We start from the raw sequence: 26,631 nt of genomic DNA on the forward strand, positions 1-26,631 counted from the left end.
GGTGTGGATGTATGTATTTACATCTGCAAAGATGCAGGGAGGACTAAATTAGACATAAAATACATTAGCATTGGTGCTCTAATTAGAGTTGTAAGGCCATGGAAATATGAGCACCCAAGCCTCAGTAACAGCTTGGAGTATATGCATACACTGTGCTGAGGCGTGCATCTTATCTCCCTCATACAAACATTGTTCTTTACTTAAAATCACAACAGTACTGCCCTTGTCAGCTGGTTTAATGTTTATCAAGACTTCTACCTCCTCTTTATTGTGGTTAGGCTTCATTTGACAAATTTGGAAAAGTGTGTTGATTTTGGCGGCCCCTGTGGACAAAAACGGTAGTGTTCCCATAATAGCATAGCTATCTTAGTAAGTGATATTACTGATTATGAATAACGTTATTTTTTTTTGTTTAATGCTTACTGTGAAAACAGTTGGTGTCTTGAATTGGACAATAAAGTAGCGTTAGCTGTCTAGCTGAAGTGTGAGTGAGTTAATTAACGTTAACGTTAGAAGTCTTAAAGTTCCCTACATTACAATCATTGTTAGCTTCTGATAGCTTGCTAACTGTTAGCCTAAGGTAAAGGTGTATTATATTACTTGTTAACTTTATGACTATAATTAATTATAGACAGCATATTACTTCAAAAGATGATAAAAGCCTGTCGTTTGGGTTGGTCTTCACTGTCTACAGTGTGAAATGTTTAGTGTTCATTGTTATACCTGGGACACTTTATCATTACAGGTATTTCACAGTTTTTTTTTACACAATGTAGAATAATGCTCTTACTATTTGCAGATAAATATAATAAGAATGTAAAAGGTTTCCATAAGAGACCAAGTGTGTTTTGGTGTATGCTGAGTCGTGTGCTGTCATAGAGAGGGGTTGGTTAAAAGTTCTCCGAGCGAGACACATCTGCATTCCCCGAAAAAAGGAAACTCTGACGCACAGAAGGTTTAGCTTAAGCCATAACTATAGAGTAGTTAAAGGTCATGAGTCTCGAGCAAAGTACATTGAGTAATAATAATAAGTGAAATTGGAGCAGAATTTACCGCTTCACGTGAGAGCAAATGAGGACGAGACGTAAAACAGTGGCCCCCACCCTGGCGTGTGTTGTGTGAAGATAACAGTCCCTGTGCTGGAGAAGAAGAGGGGGCCCACGAAAGAAAGTATACAAGATGAGGGGAAGAATAGATCCGGGCTCACAAGGTGTGATTGTCTACTCTAGAGATACATGGACCGGCTCCGACTTTTTGTCTGTTGCTAGGGAAACTTAGTCTCTGCGTGCTTTGTGATCCCACAGATCTGTGTATTGAAAATCCGATGCTTGACTGATTAAACAAATGTATTTGACTTTGTCTTATTGTCTTATTTGGCTCTTGCTGAGGATCAGTGTATTACCAATTTAACGAATATGTGGGGATATGTAGGTCTTTTATTGGAGCCAGACACATTGTCCCCAAAGGGAGGACACAGAGGAGGGAATCCCCAACAACAATGCTATGAAATCTTTATTAACTATTTACAAATATTAGGTAATACATTAATTAAGAAGTAGTAATGAATGCATTTTTTAAGTGTTACCAATATTTTTATAACCCATCAGTGATTATGTTGTCCACTTATTATTTCAGTGAAGTGGAGGAACTCTGCAGACAATTTTTTATGCATGGGCCTATTTATGAATAATTTGAAACAGTTTATCTCTGTGTATGTTTTTTTGGCAGAGGCATTTTGTCCACAATAAACAGTTTATTGTCATTGAAATATGTTCAGTGAACCAAAGTCGCCTACATCAAATGTCAGTTGTCAACAACGCATCACCAACTGGGAAACTGTTAGCAAAATTGAGCCCAAGTTTCCCACTTCTGATTCCCACAGGAAGTGACGTGAATGATGAAGTTTTCACTCAGAAAAATGTTTTTCCAATGTCAGCCCTGGACTACACCACTATCATCCTGGGGGGAATTCTTTAAACATTTGAACAATACCACATTCTGAACAAAGCTAGACAGTTGTAATTATACTACACAGATAAAGAACACTTTTCTGAGGTATGCTGCTTCCCCGGAATTACCCCTCAAATGCATAAACCAAACATGACTAATCACTATATGCAAGAAACCCCCATCCATTGGTTCTGACCCGTGATGTCAGTGATGACATCATCAATATTACAAATACATCCTGCTGCTGGGCGGCTCCTCCCCAAACATTTCTGCACAGTGGACCAAACAAAACAACAAAGAAATGGTGAGATGAAGAAACAGACTAACTGTGCAAACCTGCAAATTAATGAATCTTATTGAAACTAAACAGTGGTTGTGTGTGAAATAAGTACCATATAAAATAACGAGCAATGTGTAAAATAAATATGGAAAAATGCACATAAGCACAGGGACAAGTGGTGAGTGCATCACCCACTTTGCCACAGTTAGGCTAAAACCACATCTCGCAATGATGTATTTCACAAATAAAATAAGCCACATATATATATATGGCTTATTTTATTTGTATGTTTATATGTACACTATTGGTCAAAAGTTTTAGAACACCCCAATTTTTTTAGTTTTTATTGAAATTTTAGCAGTTCAAGTCCGATGAATAGCTTGAAATGGTACAACGATAAGTGTTGAACTGCCTGAGGTTAAAAAAAAAGTAAGGTTACCCAAAACTGAAAAATAATGTACATTTCAGTATTTTACAAAAAGGCCTTTTTCAGGGAACAAGAAATGGTTAAACAATGTAAAGCTGTTCTGCAGCAATGGAGGTTGATCAAGCTTTGAAAGTTGGTGCTACATATTCCCATAGGTGTTCCAACTTTACTTACAACCCTCTCTGTTTGTATAAAAGTATTGTTGGAACACACTGTGGTACCATACCCTCGTGAGCATTATTTGAACAGTATTGTACTGCAGAAAGTAGTGTGTTGCTATAAAAATGGCAGGAAAAAGGCAATTAACAATGGAAGAGAGACAGACCATCATAACACTTAAGAATGTTGGTCTTTCCTACAGAGAAATTGTGAAGAAAGTCAAGGTGTCAGTGAGTACAATATTCTTCACCATCAAAAGGCACTTAGAAACTGGGGGAAACTCTGACAGGAAGACCTCACAGGCTCACAGGACAACAGCTTCAAGCACAGCTTAATAGTGGTCGTAATAAGCAAGTCTCAGTTTCAACTGTAAAGAGAAGACTTCGAGCTGCAGGTTTGATAGGTCCAGTTGCAGCAAGAAAGCCATTGCTAAGACGTCAGAATAAGAAAAAGAGGCTTGCCTGGGCCAAGAAACACTGCCAATGGACAACTGAAGACTGGAAGAAAGTGTTATGGACTGATGAATCAAAATTTAAAATCTTCGGTTCATCACGCAGGGTTTTTGTACGTCATTGAGTAGGCAAAAGTATGGTTCCTCAGTGTGTGACATCAACTGTCAAACATGGAGGAGGAAGCATGATGGTCTGGGGCTGTTTTGCTGGATCCATGGGTCAGTGATTTGTACAGAGTGAAAGGCACCCTGAACCAAAACGACTACCACAGCATTTTGCAGCACCATGCAGTACCCTCTGGTATGCACCTAGTTGGTCAGGGGTTCATCCTACAGCAAGATAATGACCCAAAACATAAATCCAAGCTATGCCAGAACTACCTTTGCAAAAAAGAACTAGATGGTAAGCTTAAAAACATGGAGTGGCCAGAACAGTCACCAGACTTAAACCCCACTGAGCTGGTTTGGGATGAACTGGACAGAAAAGTGAAAGCAAAGCAACCTACAAGTGCCACACATTTATGGGAACTTCTGCAACAGAGTTCGGGAGAACTTTCTGAAGAATATTTGATTTCCATTGTAGAAAGAATGCCACGAGTGTGTTCAGCTGTTATATCTGCCAAAGGGGGCTATTTTGATGAGTCAAAAATTTAGAATACATTTTGGTTTATAAATTGATTCCATGATTTCTTTTTTAACTTAAATTGTTCATTTGTAATATTCTTTCATTTCAGAGTACAAGACATTGAACTGCATGAATTTCAATAAAAACCTGAAAAAATTTGGGTGTTATAAAGCTTTTGACCAGTAGTGTATGTATGTATATATGTCATATACATACCTGTCTAGGAGGAAGAATCATCTCAAATCCCACAATTATTTCCATCTGTTGAATGACCGACCAAATTTGACTTTCGCCCGCGCTCTAACGTTATCATTGTCCCTTTTAGCTTTTTTGTTCTTCGGACAATTATTTTATTTTTTCCTGATTCCTGCCCCATTATCAGCCATACCTACAAAATAATAAATAAAATGATCTATTCCCCCTGCTTTTTAACTGGCTAACATACTACTCAAAGCCATGGATGTATTATAAGAAGCTTGAAGCTTGAAACTGCCAGGGAAAATATAAACATAGGCCTTTCCGGTCTGCATGCCGTAAATTGTTTCGTCTGATTTCGCGGGGAATTGGCAAATCGGACGAAGGCATGGATGTATCAAGAAAACGCAGGGACAGCGAGGGACAGGCATTAAGAATCATAGAGAAATAGCTAGTGCATCTTCACAAAGCTGAAACCAGGGCTGTTTTTCTGACACCATGAAAGCTGACTTTTGTGGCCAGGTTAGCTCAGTTGGTAGAGTGGGTGCACATATATAATGGTTTACTCCTCGATGCAGTGGCCGTGGGTTTGACTCCGACCTGCGTCCCTTTGCTTTGTGGCATTCCCCCTCTCTCTCACCTTTCATGTCTTCATCTGTCCTGTGGAAATAAAGGCCTAAAAATACTTTTTAGAGATAAATGGTTCTCACAGGACAGCGACGGTACAAATGACGATCATATAGAATATGATGCATTGCTGCAGATTATTACACAGCTTTGAAGAAAGAAGGTGAATGAAATGGGGAACATCTCTTAGCTCTTTAGACCAAAAAACAAAAAGTTTTCTCAGTACCAGACGTTAACCCGTCTGAAGGGGCGACATCAGCCTCTAGGCAGTCACCTGGAAATATTAAAAGTAAAGCAATTTAAAAACAATGAAAACAGTGGTTGGTAAGTCCAGTGGCTGCAGACTTGGTGTGTTGCGTTGGAGAAAATGACACCATGGGTGAGGTTGGCAATGCTAAATTAGCCACTAGTCAGTTTATGAGTGTAGATGGGGCTGTGTAGATTTGTCCTTGTAGCTATGGGCTATAATAATGATATACCAAGTAGTTAGTCCAGGTAGATGCAGAGCTTCTCAGGGGTACAGGTAGGGTGATATCTTCTGGCATTGAGGGACCCGAGCCAAGGATGTTGCCTTTTCTTCTTTCTCTTCTCTGTTTCTCTCTTCCTCTTCACCAGCAATTGTTTAAGCAGCAACCGTCATGTTAGGAAAAAAAGAAATGATCAGATGTAGGTCTCTATCACCACAAAGCCAAAACAGGATGTCAGCTTCTAAGGTTTCTGGTCTACATAGTAAATGGGATCGGACTGCTAATATTAGCAACATAATCAACATTATCATTATTTCTAGGTCTTGACTAGGTCTTGCCTGGTTTTCATAACCAGTTGCCAGGCAACTTCATGAAGTTACTGGTACGGGCCAAGAAATAGTCCGGCACATAATCCCCCTTAAAGTGGCAAATTGTCAGTTTTCTTTGCGTAAACATACACGCCACTTTCCTAAAGCCAAGTGTCGTGTTATCTGTACGCATTTTGAGGTATCCGCGTGTGTGTCTACGCTGTATACACATAGACTGTATATTAATGGACAGCGCATGTGTGACGTCATCCATTGGTTTGTGGAGATCTGCTATCCGTCGTCGAGTTTGCCGTTGCGGATGTGATGATTTTAGACGAGAGGGAGGAGTGAGGGAGGAGCTGCTTACGCTCTACGTTACATTATACACTTTCACTTGCAATCACATCATAGCCACGCCCTAAAACAACCCCTGCTTTATCGCCAATTTTAAAATCAACGAGGCCATAATTAAAAAAACGAACATCATTCTGTGTTGCAGAAGACTTAAAACTAGCGATTGAGACCTTAAACCCATTATGAAAATGTTTACTGAGGTAATAAATCAAGTGGGAAGTGGGTCACTTTCTCATAGACTTCTACAGAAACCGACCTCCTTTTGCAACCGCACGTGTCGCCCCCTGCTGGAATTCAGAGAGAATGCAGGTTTAAGGCACTTCCGCATTTGCAGCACTTTGCCAAAGTGGATGCTTTGTCCATTAATATTAACAGTCTATGTGTATACAGTGGACGGCAGTCTGCAATGTAGGCGTAGCCACGTGGCGTGTTATCACGAGGCGTGTTATCACGAGGCTACGGTTGGGTTTAGGAAAAGAAGAAACGGTTGAAAAGAAGAAACAGTTGAGATTAGGAAAAGAAGAACGGGGTTGAGTTTAGGAAAGGAACAAACGTGGAAAGGAAACCTCACACACAGGACACAATGGTCACACGCCGGATGGTGAAAGTCCTGTGTTTTACCCATCCTCCACCCCAACCAACCTCTCGGTGTGGATTTTACACTAAACACCGAGTATGCCTCTTGATAACACGTCAATAATAGCATACCAATTGGCGTGTCATACATACGCCACTTCATGAGATCAGTCTGCAGTTTTACACTTCAGTTTTTGTACAGATGAAGTCTTGCATGTACAGACATGAGAGTAATATCAATCTCACCTAACTTGGCTCGAACACAGATAAGCATATTTCCCAAAAAGTCGAACTATTCCTTTAAAACAGGTACTCTCTTGTCAGCCTTTTAAGGGCCATTTTGTACTGATAATCTACTAGTTTTTTGACTGTGTGAGTTGATGAGGAGCATGTCTTTGTGGACTGTCTCATTTTGAGGATGAGGTGCAGGCTGAATCACTGAAGAGCCTTTGTAAGGGGCGGCCCCTGAATTGGAAAAAAAGCCTTGTGTCCGAGGCTGAAGAGGAAGGAGAGGGAGATGAGGCGGAATCCACCATGACACTTCTCTCGATCTTCTTTCTCCTCCATCTCCAATTACCCGTCTTGATTTCTCCCCCATCCAATCATTTCATTTTTGCAGCGCTGCGCCCGCCAATCACCATCTGTCCTCCAGGCAGTAACACTTCAACATATCTGCTGTAATTAGACAATCATTACCACATGTGGATCAAACTTCTTTAACCACTCAACCCCTACCTCACCCTCCCATTCGCCCACTGTCTCCTTTTTCCTCCCTCTGTTTTTCTTATTTCCCCGTCTCACACTCTACTACCCTCTGTGTGCCCCTTTTCACTTTTAACTCCCCCTTCTCCCCTCTCTTTCTGATTGAATTACCATAAGTGCAGGTCCTGGCCAAAATATGCCAGCTTGTTCTGATTTAAACTGTCCTTGTTATACCAGAGACTTTCCAAATGGCTATGAGCAGTTTGTCTGTGTGTAAAGGAGGGGGCGGGGGGGAACATACAGATTGTGTTGAAAAGGAAAATGCAGTCAGACAACAGTATATGGTGAAAGATAAAGAGTAGACAACAAGATGGGGACAGAGTGGAAGGAGATGGAGAAGCAGCGCGGTAAAGCAGGAGGGAACAGAATGAAACAGTAATGGTAGTTGACAGAGTTGGGTTCACAACAGGTTCATGGTGACATCATGGTTGAATTTTGGGGAACATTTATATAGGAAAAACTATTCGCTGTTCATTGGATGCACATGTACACCCCCAACCTCCTTTTTCTTTTCGTCGTGATTCTTTCTTTCTCCACTTAGCCACAAACACTAATCCATGCAAACAACACGGAATATGCAAATTTGCTTTGGCACCTTAAAATAAATTTATGGTTGTGGTATTTGTGTTTCTTTGTTTAGGCATATGCTTTTCCCAGATATTGCATTTGTTTTGATGAAACATTTTGTTTCTTAGGTCATGTGTTAAACTTTATAACCACAAACTGACAACTGCTACCCAGAGTGTCACCCCTTTCCCCTTCTCTCCCTCCTATTCTTTCCCCCAGTCCTCGTTTTCTTTCCTCCTTTGCTCCCACTTTTTTGCCTGCAAGTCTAGCCAACCCGCACTGGTACAGTATGTTCTTTGTGTGCATGTTTAGCGTTTGAGAGACAGAAAAGACATAAAGGAGCCTTGGGACTCAAAACCTGTTTATGGTGTATGTCTGTGTGGGAGTGATTGTATTTGTGTCAGCTCTTTTTCTTGCTTGAAGAAAATGAACAGCAGGGAGTTGTGGTGTATTAAAGGTTCTTTGTGTCTTGTGCATGTGTATTTTGTTTTTTGGTGCTAGCATATGGTTTGGTTTGTGGGCATTTGCCAGCCTTAAAAAGAGTGTAACTCTGTCTTTGCCTTCCTGCATGTATGTGTGTATGTTTGTGTGTGCCCGAGCAAGCCAGAAAGCTTGTCATGCATGCCTGTCATCCTCTGCATGCCTCTCCATGCACCACAGAGCTTTACATGACATCAATCTGAGAGCAGTGGGATAGTGATCTCATTACCAACAGCCTGTTGCTGATTAAAACCTGCCGTCTGCACCCTCCTCCTTCACCCTTTTTTCCTTCTCCCTCCTCTCCCCTCTATCCTGCTTCCTTGTCCTTTGCCCGCTCCCTCCTCCTGCCTCCTCCCCCCCTCTACTCCAGAGTCGCACCATTCTGCGGTTTCTCCGCTGCTTGCTGCCAAAAAGGGCCCCATTTGAACCTCTGCAGAAAGTTATAAGCTCCCATATTTTTTCCTCTTCAGTTTTCCTTGCTTCATTTCTTTCTTCTTAACTGTATACATCTTAAGGCTGTCTTTAATCGGAGGCCTCCAATATCCTACCTGCAGGCCTCATCGAAACCCTTCTCATGTTGCTAATCTTCTTTCTGAGTCAACCTGCTTTAACACTCAATGACACTAAACAAGAACAAAAGTGGGAGAGAATGGACATGTCTGTGAATGTGTCTGAGTTGGAGCATGTAACAACATGTTGTGCTTATTACTGCCCCATATATTTACAGTCAGAAATATACAAATGCTTCTTTCACACACAGCCAGATGTTATACCCTCCCCTCCTCTTTGCGCATTTCACTGACTGACAGAAACACAAACAGGACTAACCTTTCACCTCCCTCGCTGACACTGTTGCTGAGACGTGTGGCAGTAACCCAGATGATCGAGGCAGTGGACCTGTGATTGGACGGTCCCCCAGTTCCATATTTGTGAACAAAGTGATCAAAAAATGTGATCCAAGACAGAATTCTCATGGCAGAGAATTCAGATTTTGACGAAGGTTTAATGTCGACGTTAAATACTGTGCTTATGTTAATATACTCAATGATTTAAGTTTCCATTCAGTAGTGTATGTGTGGTAAGGTGCTAAAGTAGGGAACAACAGAAAAAATCTCCTATTTGTACATAAAGTCCCATAGTAACAAAATTCATCCCAGATATTTCTTTTGTTCCACTATTGAAAACACACATTGTATCACTGCAGAGAGCTATTTCGCCTATTCATCTATCCATTCCTCCCTCAGCATGTGGTTTAGATCTGTTGTTTCCATGTCTTGTATGAAAGGAACCCATGAAGCAGTCAATTTCACAGTGTATTGACAATATGTTTTGTATATTTTATCATAAAATGACGAGAATATGCATTTAACACCCTTTTAGCAAGTGGGATTTATTATGGTGACATTGAACAGTTTGATGGTGCAACGCTTCCCTCCATTCTTTTTGTAAAGCCCTGCCATATTGTGGCTAAAAGACATAACTTGCCTTTGTAGTCTTTTATAAGTACAGAAATTAAACAGTTCGGGGACAGCTTTCAGTGTGGTTACTTTTTTCCATTGAAAAACTCTTTTGGTTAGTGATACGGATAAATAAAAGGCCTCTGTCTGGTTTGGTTTGAATCCATATATGAATATGGAAATCTAAAAACGTTTACGGCATTTTAATAAAAGTTCTTTGCTACTTCAATTTTTTTTAAATTTTTGTTTCTATGCCTCAATTTATTTTGAGATATGTAAGTACAATTACTTCACAGATTTCTTTGTATGGAGCAGACTTACTCAACAATAATTGTAGCAATTTATTTTTGCAAAAACTTTATGACAAACTGTATGAATAATTTGCTTAGGTGTGCATAAATGTCATTGTTAGGCATGGTTGATAAAAACATAACATTTAAAAAATTCTTAAGAAATTTAAACATTTCTAAATAATTATTAAACTTCTTCTAAAAAGAGTTATTTTATGTTTTGTTTTAAAACTTTATTAACCAGTCAAACCAGTGAAAAGTCAGAGTAAAAAAAGGCTTTTGTTTTGGAAGGTGACCTGTGCTGACTGTAGTGGGCTGAGGCCAGTCACACAGACAGTAGCAGACAGTTTTATCTCTGACATGAAGAGGCAGGTAGCTCTGCCCCTGAGGGGCGGCTGGCCAGGTTTGATCTCATCACGGATCAAATGTATTGCCATTAAATGCTTCCTTACCAGAAAACCGCTGGGTTGATTTGCTTAGGAAAATCCTGTAGGAGGAAAAGAGTCCACTTGAACTGATTTAAAAGTGCGGAAACTGCCGGGAGAATGGCCCTTTGTACTTCTCAGGCTAGGAAAGATGGAAAACAGCTCATAGTAGTTTGCATTTAGGAGATTTAATGAAGTCATCTAACATATATACCAGGCTCTGTGTGATTTTCAGAGAAGTACTGTTGGTTTGTTGTGTACATACTATTTTATTTGTAATACTTCAAATGTATTGTGCATTTAGAGAAGTTTATTTTGTACAGTTGTTTACATGTGATCATTCTGTACAGATTGGCTCACTGTTTACATTTGCATTATTCATTTTGTTACATTATAACTTCCATACACTCAACGTTGCGTTTGCAGTTTTTAAGTTATTGTTTCCATCGTCAAGGTCACTGATGCTGAGAGTATTTCTTTCCCATCAGGGATATGTAGTCACAATAAAGCACCAAATGGCCCTTGATTGGCCCCAGGCCGTGGACCCCCTCATTGGCTGGCCACGGTCCCAAAGTCAAGGCATTGTAAACATGGAGCGAAAGCCAAGGGCTGATACTGATATCCCCAAAGGTGTGCAGCCCTCTGCAGCATGTGTGTTTGTGTATGTCTGTGAGTTAATGACTGTTTCATTAGTGTGTGTGTGTGTGTGTGTGTGTGTGTGTGTGTGTGTGTGTGTGTGTGTGTGTGTGTGTGTGTGTGTGTGTGTGTGTGCGCACCGCTTTGCTGTGTGTGTTGGTGTAGGTCTATCTTTGGATGGTGAGGAGAGGAGGAACACATTTAGAAATGTCAAACAAACACTCAACAAGTTAAAATCCAACAAAAGACTGTTGACTGACAATACAGTGTAGACGGAGTGGAGGTAAAGAGAGAGAAAGAGACTGTAAGACAAAGAAAGAGAGAAAGAGAGAGAGACGGGAAGAGAGGGGGTGGGCAGCAAGTTGAAACCTAAGCTTTCTGGACCCTGTTTTCCCTTCCTTCAGGCATTCTGTGGCTGGTTAAAAATGTGCTGTATATTTGAAGTGTTGGATCACGTGACAAAGGCAGGGTTTGTGAATCAGAGTACACAATGATTTCAGGAGAAGAGAGGGAGAGAGGGTGTGTATTAGTGAGAGAGAGAGACGGGAAAAGGAGAGGGAGGCGGAATGCAACAGGCTGAGCTCTGTCGTCGGTATGAGAGGGACTTCTGACTGACAAACACAACTACTACACTCCTTCTCAGCTCATTTCCCCACTGACTTATCCTCGCTGACCACCACACTGTGTGCCGTGTTCACATCCCAGTCTGGTAAGTTTGGTTTTCAATCCCTTTTTTTTTTTTTTTTTAAATCTTCTTTTCCTTATAACCTCTGTTGGCGGTGTGTGTGAGAAAAGAGGACATGTCAGAGCATGAGTGAGATGTGTGTGTTTCTCTTGTCTCTCTCCCTCTTTCTTTGTGTGTGTGTGTGTGTGTGTGTGTGTGTGTGTGTGTGTGTGTGTGTGTGTGTGTGTGTGTGTGTGTGTGTGTGTGTTTCTGGGACAGCATGAGTGGTGGGATTGAGTTTCCTGAGGACAGCTTTAATTGAGAACAGAGATTTTGAGCGAGGGAAAGAACAACAGAAACAGCTAAGGAAGGGAATGAAAGCTGATCAGCACTTGCATGTGGAAACGGGGCCGCTCCATGTGAGGATATGAATGCTTGTGGAGGTGTGTGTGTATGTATGTGTGTGTGTGTGTGTGTGTGTGTGTGTGTGTGTGTGTGTGTGTGTGTGTGTGTGTCTGTCTCATTTGTTTTCCCCACTGATGGATGCACAGCTCTGTTTGTTCCTGACTTCATAAACTCATAAAAGATTCACGGATGCCGAAAGATTATGATCACTAATAAGGTCCTCTACACAAATAAAGAAAACGGGATTGTGTTTTGTTAATAATGGATGTTGTAATTCCCCTAAAGAACTACATAGATAAGGGGAGAAGTTATGACATACTGTTTTCTACTGTTGCATACATCAGTCTCTGTGCTACAGGTGAGCACAGTAACCATCTCAGGCCATTTTCCAGCAGCAGACAAAGTGGCTGCTTTAGCCTGCAGGCTCTCAGCCAATAGACTGGCTGTCAGTCACATGATGCACACTCCATCAACATCACAAATGGCTGAGTAGGTCTGGTCTACCTGAGTATGAACCCCTCCCCCCGCCCCCCAAACACTGAAATAGGCTACTCCGGATATCACAAGACAGTCTGCTGTGTGTCTGATCGCTGCTGCCGCTGCTTTGCATTGTGTGTGTGTGTGTGTGTGTGTGTGTGTGTGTGTGTGTGTGTGTGTGTGTGTGTGTGTGTGAATACACTTACTGACCCCCTTTTTATACAGTCTGTGAATCATTTCAAATAGCATCCTTTGTGCGACATGCGCTGTATAAATACAGATGCATTGCTTGATTGATGATTGTGATTAAGATGCTACTCATCTGCTAAGTGCTTCTTCCCAGCTGATCCGAGCTGCCCGCGTCTGTCCGCTAACGCCATACTGCTGAGCATGCCACTCTGCTCTATGCACTCCAATGCGAGGCCCTGCTGCGAGCTGTTGTAGCAAACTCTTGACAAATCTATTCCAGATTAATTTTCCTTAATGTCTGGAGGAATGCTCATCATCACATCCACAGGAATAGGTGGACGAGTCTATAAGCAGGGCATAAACAGCTGGGTGTAAACAATATATAGTATATTAGAGATCACATTCTGAAGAGCAGTGAAAGACTCGCTAAATATAACTCTTCTTGTTCTTCTCTTGTGATTGAATAGGTTTTATTTTACCATGCTTTCACTTGGTCATTTCTATGTCAGTGGACATCTGCGGAGTGTCGGCTACTGAGTGAACTCTTTCTCTCTGATCCCAGGTCAGCTTTTTCATCTTTTAAAACCTAACATTTAGGGTGGATGCATCTGCTCTTGGTTAAGTCCTATTGTTTTTCTTTCGTTTCATCATTTGGAAAAGAAATTTCTTGAAAAACTGTGTGCGCGTGGGTTTGGGTGTGTTGGATATAACTCCTTTAACTGCATTGCAATCTTGTCTTTGTTCTCTCCACTTTTCAAGAATGACAGCCCCTCAGGCTAAGGAGGCTATCTGGCTCCACTCCTCTCCCTCTTTCTTTCTCCTTCTCTCTGTCTCACTGACTTCCTTCTTCTTTATTTCCTCAGTATAGGAAAAAAATACTCCATCTTTGCTGTTCCGTGTCAGCTGAGTTTAATTTTGTACAGGGTTGTTCTCATGCTAGCTACACATAAATGGAAACTTGGAACTTCCAAAACAAAGAAGCCATCATGTGCTACTTGTTTTTGAGAGCGGATGACACAAATGTTTGGTTGTCCTGCAGAATTACATATCGTCCACAGAGTTATTTTGAGAGCCATGCACTGGCTGTGGTTCTGCTCGACGTGCCCAATTGGCTTCATGCGATTGAAATCACTAGCATTATTTTTTTTCAAAATTTAGGGCTGAATGTGTCTCAGTGTATCTAAAGAGCTTCTCAGTGTGTTTAATCATGGCCCGGGGTTGCTCTTCAGCACAGGCTACAAGTCCCTTTAAACCCACTTCTAATCCTTTGTGTAGAGGAACAGCAAGGCACAGCTTGTGTGTGTGTGTGTGTGTGTGTGTGTGTGTGTGTGTGTGTGTGTGTGTGTGTGTGTGTGTGTGTGTGTGTGTGTGTGTGTGTGTGTGTGTGTAAGACATATGCGGTGGGGGGTTCAGGCAGTCTTCAGACACACTTTTCACTTCAATACTAAATGAAAAGCTGCCTACGAAATGCTTCAATTAGGCCTGACCCATGGCCCGGGCTGCTGAGCCTGGAGCGACAGGGGCTGACCCCGGCCCCGACCTGGAGACCCTCGGAAGCCCACAGGGTTGGCTCCACATAATGACAACATTGTGCATTTTATGAAGCTTTACTATCATCAACATCATCCACATTAGCACTGCTAACACAGAATTCACACTGTGTTATTCCAAGTATGTCGGGCAGTTTAAATTTGTGCAAAGCTATATAAGTTAGTCGAGAGTCAAGTGACGCTTTGTGGCAAAGAATGAAAAGAATCATTTTCTACTGGGTGGAGATGATTTGATGATTGTACTTTAAGGTAGTGTGAATATCGACCCAAGGAAGCAAAATTGTAACTAATTGAAAACTTGGATTTATTTAAATGTCTTTTGTTAATAATTCTATTGATCTTTTTGAAAATTGCCAATGTTGAGGATACAGCCTAATTTCAATCATATCCAGCATAACTAACTAAACTCTTTTCTGGGAACAGTGGTTATGGCCATCCATAAACATTTGATGAAGACATCCCTTTAGTAGATATACTGTTATTCTTGAAGACTGAACTGTAAGTACAGGTGTGCCGTTAAAGGATTAGTTCAACATGTTTTGGAAATAAGTTTATTGGCTTTCTTACTGTAAGTTAGATGAGAAGATTGATACCACTCTTATGTTTGTATGCTAAATATGAGGCTTAGCTTAGAGACATGAGACGCATCAATATTGTCATCTAACTCTCGGTAAGAAAGCAAAATAATGTATTTCCCAAAATGTTTGGGTTGAGACGTCACAGGGAACATATTGACTATCAACTTTATCCCCCTCAAACTTACTGGAAATCATTTACATAAAATTAATGTCTGGCAATCATTCTGAAAGATGTTTCTGAGTAATAACGCTTGGAAAATAGATATCAAATGTTGTTTTGAGGCCTAATATATACATCTGTATGTACATTCTTGACTAAGCTAACAACATAATGGATAATGCATAAAATGAAAATATGTGTTTGCCGCAGCCAGAACCAGTTTGTGGTTATAAGATGGCTGTCAGACACTGATGGTTTATGGCCTTGAGATATTTGTATTCCTCAAAAGACATTTTTACATGTCAGTTTGACAATAAATATAGGTCATTTGTTGGAAAATCTAATTATGTTGTTTGTGGGTGATGGTGCCTGTGTTTGTTCCCCTCTGTAATGGTTTCTGTGTGTCAGTATGTGCATTTTCTACTTGGTGTGTTCAGCACAGATCATCCCTGGCTGCCTTCTCTCAGAAGAAGTCATAGTTGAGGTTTTTTGGTTTACAGTTAATTGTCCCTGCTGAAGTCATGTTTTTTTCTTGCATTTGGCTGTTTTTTGGGGAGTTTTTAGCTTTCAGACTCTGCCTTTTAGTTGGCTCGGTACACAAAAACTCTGTGCTTTCAAACGCAGAAATTGTATTTTTTTGATTTTGATTTCCTTAGTACCACTCTCTAATCTCTTTATTTATACATCTGCAAGCTGAACAAAACCATGAACTTTCTTCTGTTGTTCGAGTCAAAGTGGTTAAAAAATGTGTTCAGTCATCTACTGATAATTGCAAATAGAATTCCGAATAAAAGAGAAAAAACAAACCGCAGGTAAGCAAAGCTCGTATCCACAAAAGAACCACACAAGATAACAAAACCAATAAATTCAAAAAGAAAGAGTCTGTAGCACTTAACCATTGCACCCTCGCCTATTATCCAGCTGAATCACATCACTCTGGATTGAACCCAAACACTGAAAGTTTGGAAACAGAAGATACAACCAAAAGATGACTAAATAGTTGGGAAGAGAAGAGAAAAAATAATTTCTATTTACTGACAAGAGACTTTTCAGTCCATGTGTTCTGTTCTCAGTCCAAAAGATCAAAGTGTGTTTTTTTTTGTGTACACACTTTCAATGGGGTGAACCCGCATTTAAAGCTTTAGTGCACAACCTTTTGATATTAACAAACGTCCGTTACATTCAAGCCATTGCCAAATGAATTTTGGCAAGACTATCAGCTCCACACAACTCTCTCGGTATTTCTCAGTATGGCTATGTTCAAAAGATTTTGTCGTCCTGTGACTTTTGCGCACAGAAACTGTGACGAGTGAAGAAAATTACCTCTTCTGAAGAGTCCATTATGTTTTTTTAATCCTCCGTGTCCTCCATGGCTCCTAGCAACTGCGTGGAAGAGGGGTGGGGACGTGTGCGTAATCAAGGAAGGCTTGTATCATGTGGACCCGCTGACAGTGTTGTCATTACTTAGAATTCCTCATGGGGGTGACAGAAACTACGCATTATAGCTTTAAGGCTAAAAAACCCCATCATGATTTAATTCATCTGATATGCTAACACTAAGAACTAATCAACCACATGATGATATAAAACAATGGACATCATTATGTGATGTGGAGCAGAGCATTTATACCCTATGGTGCTAGTTTGATGTCACTTAACTGACACTGTTTTAATATAATGGAAACATTAACAGTATTAACACATTAACATTTACCTTTTTCATTTCTTCCAAGCTCTGTACCTAAAAGCTTCTGACTGAAATCTTAAAACCTGGAAATGTGCTTGTACTCCTTTTAGAGTGCAGACCAGGCCGCATTTTTCTATCCAAGCCCGCCCGCGACCGACAGAGCAGTAACCGAACCCGGCCCGAGCCCGACAGGCATTAAGATATTTATGTCTGAGCCCGACCCGAGCCCGACACAGTTAAACTCTAATTTTTTTCTCATCCTAATGACACATATGTTTGTTTGTGTGGAAAGCCCGCTTTGTAGGAAGGCATTCGGAAATGTCGACAGATGAGCGCATCAGCGCACACGGGGCAACAAGCACACGTTAACACAGGCGCGCACCTACATAATAAGCTGTTTTAAATTTTAAATGTTCAATGCCTTATCGCACTGATGTGACCGAGCCTGACCCGAACCCGAACGTCATTTCTAAATATGGGCCCTTTAAGTGATACTATCACACCACCGCACAACCGTGCCCTAATCACCGCAACGCCTGATTTGGTGTGAATGCATTCTCATTAATGGAGAACTGCTGACACACTATAAATAATAGAGTGATTTGTTTTGTCATTTTGTCTTTATTCCTCATAACATACAGTTAGTATTTTAAGTTAGAAAATAAAGTCACTTGCTGGTAACCAACCAAATATGTGGAACCACAAAAATAGAAATGGCATATATATTAAAAGATATAGAAATTTGTTCATAACAGAGTTAAAGTAAAGTCAAAATGATCACCTTTACATCTGTTTTACACTGATAATCTGTTAATATGCCTCAGTGTTTATTGACTCTATACTCTCAGATTCAGTTTAGAACACAGTTTATAACATTACAGGATGGACCGAGGCAAAAAGGAATAATAGCAGAGACAGAAGGGGCGCCTCAAACCACAGGGTACCCATCTACCACCACTGACCAAGCTCTGACAAATGATACTACTCATGCAGTCAACCTGCAGTCAGCCCTTTCCAACAAAATTTAGACTTCAAATTCATTCCATCTTTACAACACTAGTTATTCTATTATGAGGAGAGTTCACTTTGAAACGGCAGTAATAATGAGAGCAAGTAACACGTCTATGTGGGATTGATGGGGGATTTTATGACAGGAAATAAGTTGAATCAGGTGATGCCAGTAGAATTAAAGAGGGACTCGGAGTGTTTAACGATTAAAAGAATAGTCAAAACAGGCGTATGCATGCTGACGTGCAGAAGTACTAATGCGCTACCATAAAAGTACACTAGCAACACAGCTGTTTTGTTGCTGCCTGTCCAAACAGGGCAGGGAACTAGGAGCTATTATTCCTTTCAGATGGATATTGTTATCTGTTCTATAAAATAATTGGTTAACATCCAGGGCAATTGACAAAGAAAAACATGTAAGGTACTAAAACGTACTCAGCGCTGCTCAGGACTATATGATTACATGCTTTTCCATGCCAACTAATTAGCCTAATATACAGGATTGTATAATCCTTTCATGTTTCCCATGATGCATTCATCTTTTATACCAAGGATAGTCAACAGTGCCAGTTCCAAACAACATGTACTGTATAATATACAGTGTATATAGTTCTTATTAACCTACGCACCCTGCTCAAGCTCCATTTTGTGAACGCTTTAACTGAGGTTGTTGTTTATACACAAACTAAAACTAAAAACCCACAGACTTAATGTTACCACACATTCTTCAGCCCTAAAAGTGGAATCATTATGCCATAAAACTGAAGATTAACTGTAATTCCCCAGTCATCTATTTCCCTTAAAATGCTGCGCGACATTATCTCCACACCATCAGGACATTTTACTATAACATGCAGAAAAACAACAACAACCGAAAAATGTACCAAAATTCTCTGGATCTGAGACCTAACAAAGCTTTTAACCGCCATTATGTTAAGCTTTTAAACAGCAGTAAAGTTAGGAAGTCAACTTTCTGCCACTTCTAACGGAAAGTAAACATTTTTTTAATATAGCCAGTCACGGAATACAGGTGTTGTCATTAAGCTGTATTGATGTTGATTTTGTCAGATGACTTTGCAGTCGTAAAATCAGAGTCAAGAGTGCCTGAACTACAGGTAGCAGTTATAAATTAAAAACAAATCATTATTTTTTGCTAAATCAGTTATCTGACAACAGAAATATGTAAAAAACTACAAAATCATTCAAACACAGTATAGGTGATCACACAAGAGGGGACAGAATAAAGATTTAACCAGCAGAGCACCAGCACCCAGCAGAGCACGGGCTGTCTGTCTCACTCCTGACCAGATGTTGACTGCTGCAGTTTTGTTGTTGACTGACCAAAATACAACAGAGATGTTTTTTTTTTTTATGAAAACAACCTAGGGCCATTTTTCAAGTGTTGCTTACATGCAGAACGCTAACGGTGGCAGTGTCACTTTTTTACAGATGCTTGTCACCCACAAATGATGACTCCTACATGGCTTTCGCATGCAGAGGTTGCAGTTATGCCTTTTGTTTTAATTAGTTAAACATGTCAGAGTGAGTTCTCATTACAGTTGTTTACAGCTGAAAGATGTTTACAATGCGCTGAACACAACGAGGTAGCTCCTAAAAGCGTAGTTTGATGGAAGTTATGTGGAAACAAAGTTGACATTATGTATTGGCTTGTTGGAAAAGACAGAGAGGTGGAAAGCACCCAACGTTTTTACACTAAAGCTGTTTTTAATCCCCGTAGTCTGGGAAAAGGAAGCATCAGTTGTGTGTGTGAGTGTCTGCGGTGGTGTATTTGTGTGATAGCAGGACCAGGACCAGGACCAGGTGACCCAGTCTGACCCGACCCAGCCAAGTCTCATAAAAGCAGCAGTGAGGCCTGGAGGCGTGTAGACACAGCACTGCTTTTGTTGCCCTACCCAAGGTGTATTCCCCCTGGAGGGAGAGTGATGGGGGGGTGTGTTACTCATTAGTGAAAAAGAAAAAAATCCTTGGCTTGGGCACACATTATTTTATAGTTTATTAGTGGAAATAGAACCTTTGCTTTATTTTTATGTTTGTTTTCTGCAACCGCCCAACCCGGGTTTTTTTTTCTCCCTTCGTCCATGCCGCTTTACCACAGTTCTTTCTTTCTCTTATTAATCCAGTTTCCAGTATGTCTCTAATTAACAGGACTCTGTTCACTTCTTACACATGGCCTGCCAGATGCCTGAAACTCCCTCCTATGTTCGTTCCTTCCCTTTCTTTTCCTCTGTTTCCCTCTATCTTTTTCCATTTTTTTTTTTTCAGCTTTCCACACTTTATTTTTTCTTTATCCCAATCCTTTTATACATCTGGCTTTCATACTGGTGATTTTGGTCTTTGAATTTGATTGGTTAAAGAGTCAACTCGAAGCCGAACGATTCAAAAGCTGCATCTGTGGAGGGATCCTCCATCCTTTATTTGCTCCTTCATTCTTCAAGGTCAATTGCAACTTTTAATGGTGCTTCAACATGTGTGAACGCAGTGTGTTTTCCACTGATTACTTGCCCATGAACATGATTAAAGTCAAAGAACATCTGTGTATGTTCACTTCTGCAGCCTACATGTCCGTGCTTGTATCTTTCTTGTGTTCTGCTTTTAGAGAGACATGTGCATGCATATGTTTTGCAAAATGTGACCATTCCACACCATGTATGTAATTACTTTTTTAAAATCACTACTCACTTTGACCAACCTGTTTGACATTTTCTGATCATCAAACACAAAAGTTCTTTGTGAAAATAGTCCCAGGGACTCTCCCTAACCAGACTTTGCTTTGAAGAAAAAACGCAGCAGAGCCACAGTTACAGAGAATATGTCAATATGGGAAATATGACTTTAAAAACAAAACTCACTGCGCTGACTTTGTGGCTTTGTGTGTGAATATGTAATATGTGCTGTATGTGCACGTGTGTGGGGGAAGAAATAGCTGCTGCAACAACAAAAGGATGTAGAAGAATTTTACTCTAATAATAGTAGCACAGATGCCTTTTGATTGGTGTAATATTTTGTCCACCCCATTTATATCTGTTAGGGTACACTGCTTATTAGGGGAAAAAAACTCTCAGTATGATACAGTACATTTCAAATATACCACAAACGGCAGCCTCCAAGTTGAATCAACACCTCTCTAAAACAGTTTCAACAAAAGCTGACCAATCTAATCTTCATGAAGGTAGAATTTATTGCAGTGCTGTTGTATTAGACTGCATTCATTTTAGCATAAGGGTACCTAATAAACTGGCAACTGAATGTGTATGCGTGTGTGTGTGTGTGTGTGTGTGTGTGTGTGTGTGTGTGTGTGTGTGTGTGTGTGTGTGTTGTGTTTGTGTGTGTGTGTGTGTGTGTGTGTGTGTGTGTGTGTGTGTGTGTGTGTGTGTGTGTGTAATTTTTTGGAAGTCCGAGTCGAGTCTCAAGTCTTTGAGTAGGGCTGTCCCAAACATTTTTCTCGCAATTATTTTTTGAGATTATTTTCCCATCATGCTCAATTATTAACAATTTACACAAAACAAATTTCAATAAGGTTCAAATCTCTATTTATTAAAATTGTTTAACACTGCACTGTTCAAGTAAAATGAATTTTTAGTGCAACCTTAAGCTGGCATACCTCCCAGCCGATTATATATGTAAAATCAGCCAAAATGAAGACCAACAGACCCTCGGACGGACGACGGCACGGAACACAACGAACAGACTCGAGTCACTGACCTCGCCAGACTGTCCGACGGCTGATTATCGGCTTGGTGTGTCTCGGGCTTTACACATCCCTCTAGCCCGCAGACCTGGTGAAATATTAACCTAAGTCTGTCACATCATATGGATACAACTATAAAGGTACAAATTGCCTGTTCCCAGCATTAGCACAACACTTTGTGATGGTTAGCTTGTTACCTGTGACGATATATGTGTAACGTCTCTTTCACTCAAAAAAAAAGAGAATAGTGGCGGGGCCACACCAGTTACAACATGCATCTCAGTGTCAGTCCAAAGCTGTTTGAACTCACTGCTGTAATTCCATTTATTTTCTAATTGTTAATAGGCTCAGTTAAAAGAACACGCTGACTTATTGGGAGTTTGCTTATTCACCGTAACCCCCAGAGTTAGACAAGTCAATACATACCCTTCTCGTGTCCGTGCGTGTCGTAACGCTGCCTGACGGCTCCCCCGGTAGCTTAGCCCAGCACAGATCCTGAAGGTAACTGGTTTCAACTAGACTACTGCTCCCAATAAGTGACAAAATAACGCCAACATGTTCCTATTTACATGTTATGATTTGTAGAGTCACAGCGTGTACAAAAAACAACGTAACATGAGACACAGCCATCTTCTAACCGTAAACAAACCAGGAACTATATTCTCAGACAGGCTTGCGGCAAAGCAAATCATTCCGCCCAAGTACTATATTCTTCCGCCTGAGAATATAGTTCCCGGTTTGTTTACGGTTAGAAGATGGCTGTGTCTCATGTTACATTGTTTTTTGTACACGCTGTGACTATACAAATCACAACATGTAAATAGGAACATGTTGGTGTTATTTTGTCACTTATTCGGAGCAGTAGGATTACTGGAACCATTCACCTGCATGTTCTGTGCTGGCCTGATGCCGCTGGAGCCGTCAGACAGCGTTACAGCACGCACGGAGATGAGAAGGGTACGTATCGACTTGTCTAACTCTGGGGGTTACTGTGATTAAGCTAAATTCCCAATAACTCGCCGTGTTCCTTTAAACTGAGTCCAGCGCGAGGGAGACCCGATTCAGAGGAGGAGAGGATAGTTAGGCCAGCGTCTCCACGGCAGGTGACAGTGCCACGGATCTGCTGCACCACGCATGGATGAAATAATGAAATAGTAAATAGGACTACAGTAACAGAAATATGTGCAGAATTAAGACGGCCCAGAGTTTGGTGGACTGGGTACATCTTGTTCACTTACATAGCCTACAAATCATCCACAGGATCAATTACGCATCACATGAGTTTGCCCCCCCGACACAGGGTTTCTTCCTGGGGAGATGGATCCGTGCGTCCCGCCTCCTGTGCGCCATGGATGTCTGAGCCTCAGCATCTACTAACTATAAAGATACAATTTGCCTGTTCCCAGCATTAGCACAATACTTTGCGATGGTTAGCTTGTTACCTATGACGATATATGCTAAATGTAACGTCTATTTCACATTAGAAAGTGACTGACCTATGGGTGCGTTTTTAGATGCCTGATGAAGTTCAACGTTGTTGATCCGGCATCATTTATCTTGATGCCACACACCTTGCATGTAGCTGTTGGCTTACTGCCACTGTTTACAAAGTTATTGAAAGCAAAACTAATGGCAAAAGGCACAACTCCGAGAGGACTTGGTGTCGCCATCGTCAATGCATTTCTTTTTTTATATGTGAGTGCGCGCACATAAGGCATAGCACATGCGTTACGTTGCACATTATGGCAAAGGGCAGGGGACATACAGCTCGTCATATGTTTCCTCAACGTATATGCGCAAATAAAAGAAAATAGAAATACATGAATAAATTTAGATTTAAAAAGCAATAGTTGCATGAAAACAGGTTTTTGACGAGTCTCGAAGCTCGAGTCCGAGTCAAGTCTGAAGTCTTTTGGGTCAAGTCGCAAGTCAAGACGGAAGTCAGCTGTTTGTCTCAGACTCGAGTACCCATCTCTGGTGGAGAGTAACTAGGACACTCTTCCTTTTTTTTATAAATATAAGTTTTTGAATTCTGTGAATACATACAATCTCCATTTTATTGGGTTGGACGCAGAAATAGATATCTCAAAACCTGAACAAATAAAACCATAATCTGCATGGCTAGATGCCACAAGAACACAAGAGGGGGTTTGAGTGAATTGACCCTTTAATATGGAACCTTTGGAACCGTGTACTCTTGCTAAATTTGGAGGTTTTGCTTGAGTGTCTGTATGAATGTATATGTGTGTGTGTGTGTGTGTGTGTGTGTGTGTGTGTGTGTGTGTGTGTTTTGCATGTCTATGTGCTACAAAAGCTCTGCTCTGGCTGGTATTTTCACCTCCACATGTGGAACAGTTTACTTTCAGTCAGGTATGGGGCGACCCTTTGAGGCAGCACTGTAATTGACAGGCAGGTGTGTAACTGTGATTTATGTATACTGTACCTGTATTTGTTTTCCCATTAGTTAGTCTGTCAGCACAAATGAGAGACAAGGACAGGGATTTGCCAACAAATGCATATTTAAAAGACAGATAGTTCAGATATGTATTTTTCACTCTGTATTTCTACTGAAACTGTGTATTCTTGTTATTAGTTCAATGAGGGACATTCGTAAATTCATTATTCTCTCAGTCGGTCTCTCACCCACCCTGGGTGTTTGATTCCCATGCCGAAGCAGGCCCAAAACAACAAGACATTCTTTGGCCAAGCTGTATTTACCAGAGCTCCACCACAAGAGAGTTAAGCTCCACCCACTCATGAAATCAGTGAAGGGGATGAGAGAGTTATACAAGAGGGGAGGGCTGCCCTCATTGAATTTATTGAGAGGGTCACAGAGCCACTAAGTGAGTCCTGAGAGACAGGAAAGGTGAGACATGGTGATCATCACCAACGGTTTGTGTGCTTCACAAAGTGCTTATGCTGTGGGGTACAGTGAGAATGAGAAGGTCTTGTGTGTCTGTTGTTATAAAGGGTTAATTGTAGCCTACCCATGTTACGGCTGGCTGTTCTCGAGCAGGCTGGCTAGAGTCAGGCTGGCAGAGGAAACAGAGAGACCATTTGTAATTCTGTTCTGCTGATTGAAATCATATGGCGTTGCCTGAAATCATGGCACTACTTTGAAGACAGACAAAAAGCAGGAGAAAAGTGTTTTTGTTCTTAGTCTTCTTCATTTTTGTTCCTCATCTGGAGTTTGCTTCTTTTTTTTATATATATTTCAGGTAATGTTTTGATTATTGATATTTTTGTATGAATTTTTGTAGTTGATTTGACTTTAGTAGTAAGTTGTTAAGCCACTGTGCTCTCTATGTCAGACTTTAGTTCCAGTATCTAACCCCTCCTCCTTTCTCTTCCCCCTTTTCTACAGAGTCTGGACCTGGTCAGGTCTTGGTCGCCAAGCTGAGAGGGGCTGAATGGCAGCAGCCCACTTCAATCTCACCGCAGGCCCCTGACGAAGACGACGCAGGAGGAGGAGAAAACAAGACAGTCAGAGAAAAGTTAACCAAACCGCCAGCAGCACTTTTCACGATGGCCAACAGGGAGCATCAAGTGCGTCACATGACCGGATTCCCTCGAGCTATGTACCCGTTTACCTTTAACTCCATGCGGAGCCACTCCCCTTTCGACCTGCTGGCCAGTAGCCACCTCTTCGGCCGGTTTGGGGCAGACCTTCCCAAAGAGATGGCTGCATTGTGTGAGTAATAAAAATAATGTATTAATCATTTAATTCAATTCAATTCAATTTATTTATAGTATCAAATCATAACAAAAGTTATCTCGAAACACTTTACAGATAGAGTAGGTCTAGACCACACTCTATAAATTCCAAAACCCCAACAATTACAGTAATTCCCTCAAGAGCAAGCATTAGCAGTGGCTATTGCGACAGTGGCAAGAAAAAACTCCCTTTTAGGAAGAAACCTCGGCAGACCCAGACTCTTGGTAGGCGGTGTCTGACGGGCCGGTTGGGGGCGTGATGAACAGTGGTGATAATAGTCACATTAGAAGTCACAGTGACTTCGAAGGTTATCGTGGAAGTTCATGTCATAGCAGGGCACATCGTGTCATACTGAGTAGCGCAGTCTCCCATACCGGATCCTGACTACTCTGTGCATAGGAACATCACAGCAGGGCGTTGCGGGATTTAACGTGGCGCTGCAGAGCACGGGTGGATGCTGCGGATGCAGCAGGACGCAGCAGGATGCGGCCGGGAAATGCAGAGAATCGCAGAGCATAGCTCTGCGAAGAAGAAACATAAGGACTCCGGGGAGTAAACTCCCCAGAGCTAGATTAGTAACAAGCATTTCTGGGACAGGATGCATACAAAAGTAACAAGTAGAGATGAGAGAGCAGCTCAGTGTGTCTTAGGGAGGAACAGCCTCCCCGGCAGTCTAGAATTGTAATAGCATAACTTAAGAGAGGCAGGTTAAAGAGAGGTGCCTGGTCGGGCTAGAACTCTCCCCAACCGGATCGGGCTGTACTGGCCTGCCTCCCTCTACTCTCGCTAGATTATTAATTATACAGTATATAAAACTGATTACTACGAGGAGAAGCAGTGGGCCGGGTTAGGTGGACGCTTCAACTCCTCGTTCCCTAACTATAAGCTTTATCGAAGAGAAGAGTTTTCAGTTTACTCTTAAATGTGGTGACGGTGTCTGCCCCTCGAACCCAGACTGGGAGCTGGTTCCACAATACTTTACACAACTTATACAAACAACAATGGATATGTGTTATACATTTGAAAGATGTGCATTTACAAAAAGATTTTCCATTTGGTGCAGTTTATAAAAAAGTAATTTTGAGAAGATTCTTTGCAAATTACTTATATGACCACAGGCCACTGGGGTACCTCACTTAAACTCACATTAACACAAAAGAAGATGCACAAAGATGCTCCTAACTGAAAGAATCTCATCATGTTCAGAGCTACAGCTCAAAACTACAATGTCACATTCATCTTTATTCAGATTGCTAAGGAAAATGTGTTAGAAATGTTCAATATAATCATGAGGGTTTTAACATTTTTCCAAGGCTAAATCAGGAGGCAAGAAATCCTGATCCCACACCCTTGCACATGACAAGATAGTGTGCCAGATGCCAATTTGAAGTTATAATCAGGCTTTACATCATGCATTAATAGAAGAGAGTTTTTCCATGTGGTAAACCACGCG

The 26,631-nt window shown here is 41.1% G+C and overlaps 1 protein-coding gene across 2 annotated transcripts in view; it reads left to right on the top strand.

Moving 5' to 3' along the window:
• Positions 1–2,209: 2,209 nt before the first annotated feature.
• Positions 2,210–26,631, top strand: part of LOC114554364 (retinoic acid receptor gamma-A) — a 53,636-nt gene continuing 29,214 nt past the window's right edge. The window contains exons 1-2 of one of the 2 annotated variants that reach the window (XM_028576165.1): positions 2,210–2,254; positions 24,828–25,154. In XM_028576165.1, the coding sequence (XP_028431966.1) occupies positions 24,989–25,154 (166 nt within the window). In that variant the 5' untranslated portion in view covers positions 2,210–2,254; positions 24,828–24,988. Of the gene's footprint in view, positions 2,255–11,594; positions 11,746–24,827; positions 25,155–26,631 lie in introns of those variants that run through there. The other variant, XM_028576164.1, reaches the window with a different exon arrangement.

This window comes from Perca flavescens, chromosome 4 (assembly GCF_004354835.1).
Source record: "Perca flavescens isolate YP-PL-M2 chromosome 4, PFLA_1.0, whole genome shotgun sequence".
Taxonomy (NCBI): domain Eukaryota; kingdom Metazoa; phylum Chordata; class Actinopteri; order Perciformes; family Percidae; genus Perca; species Perca flavescens.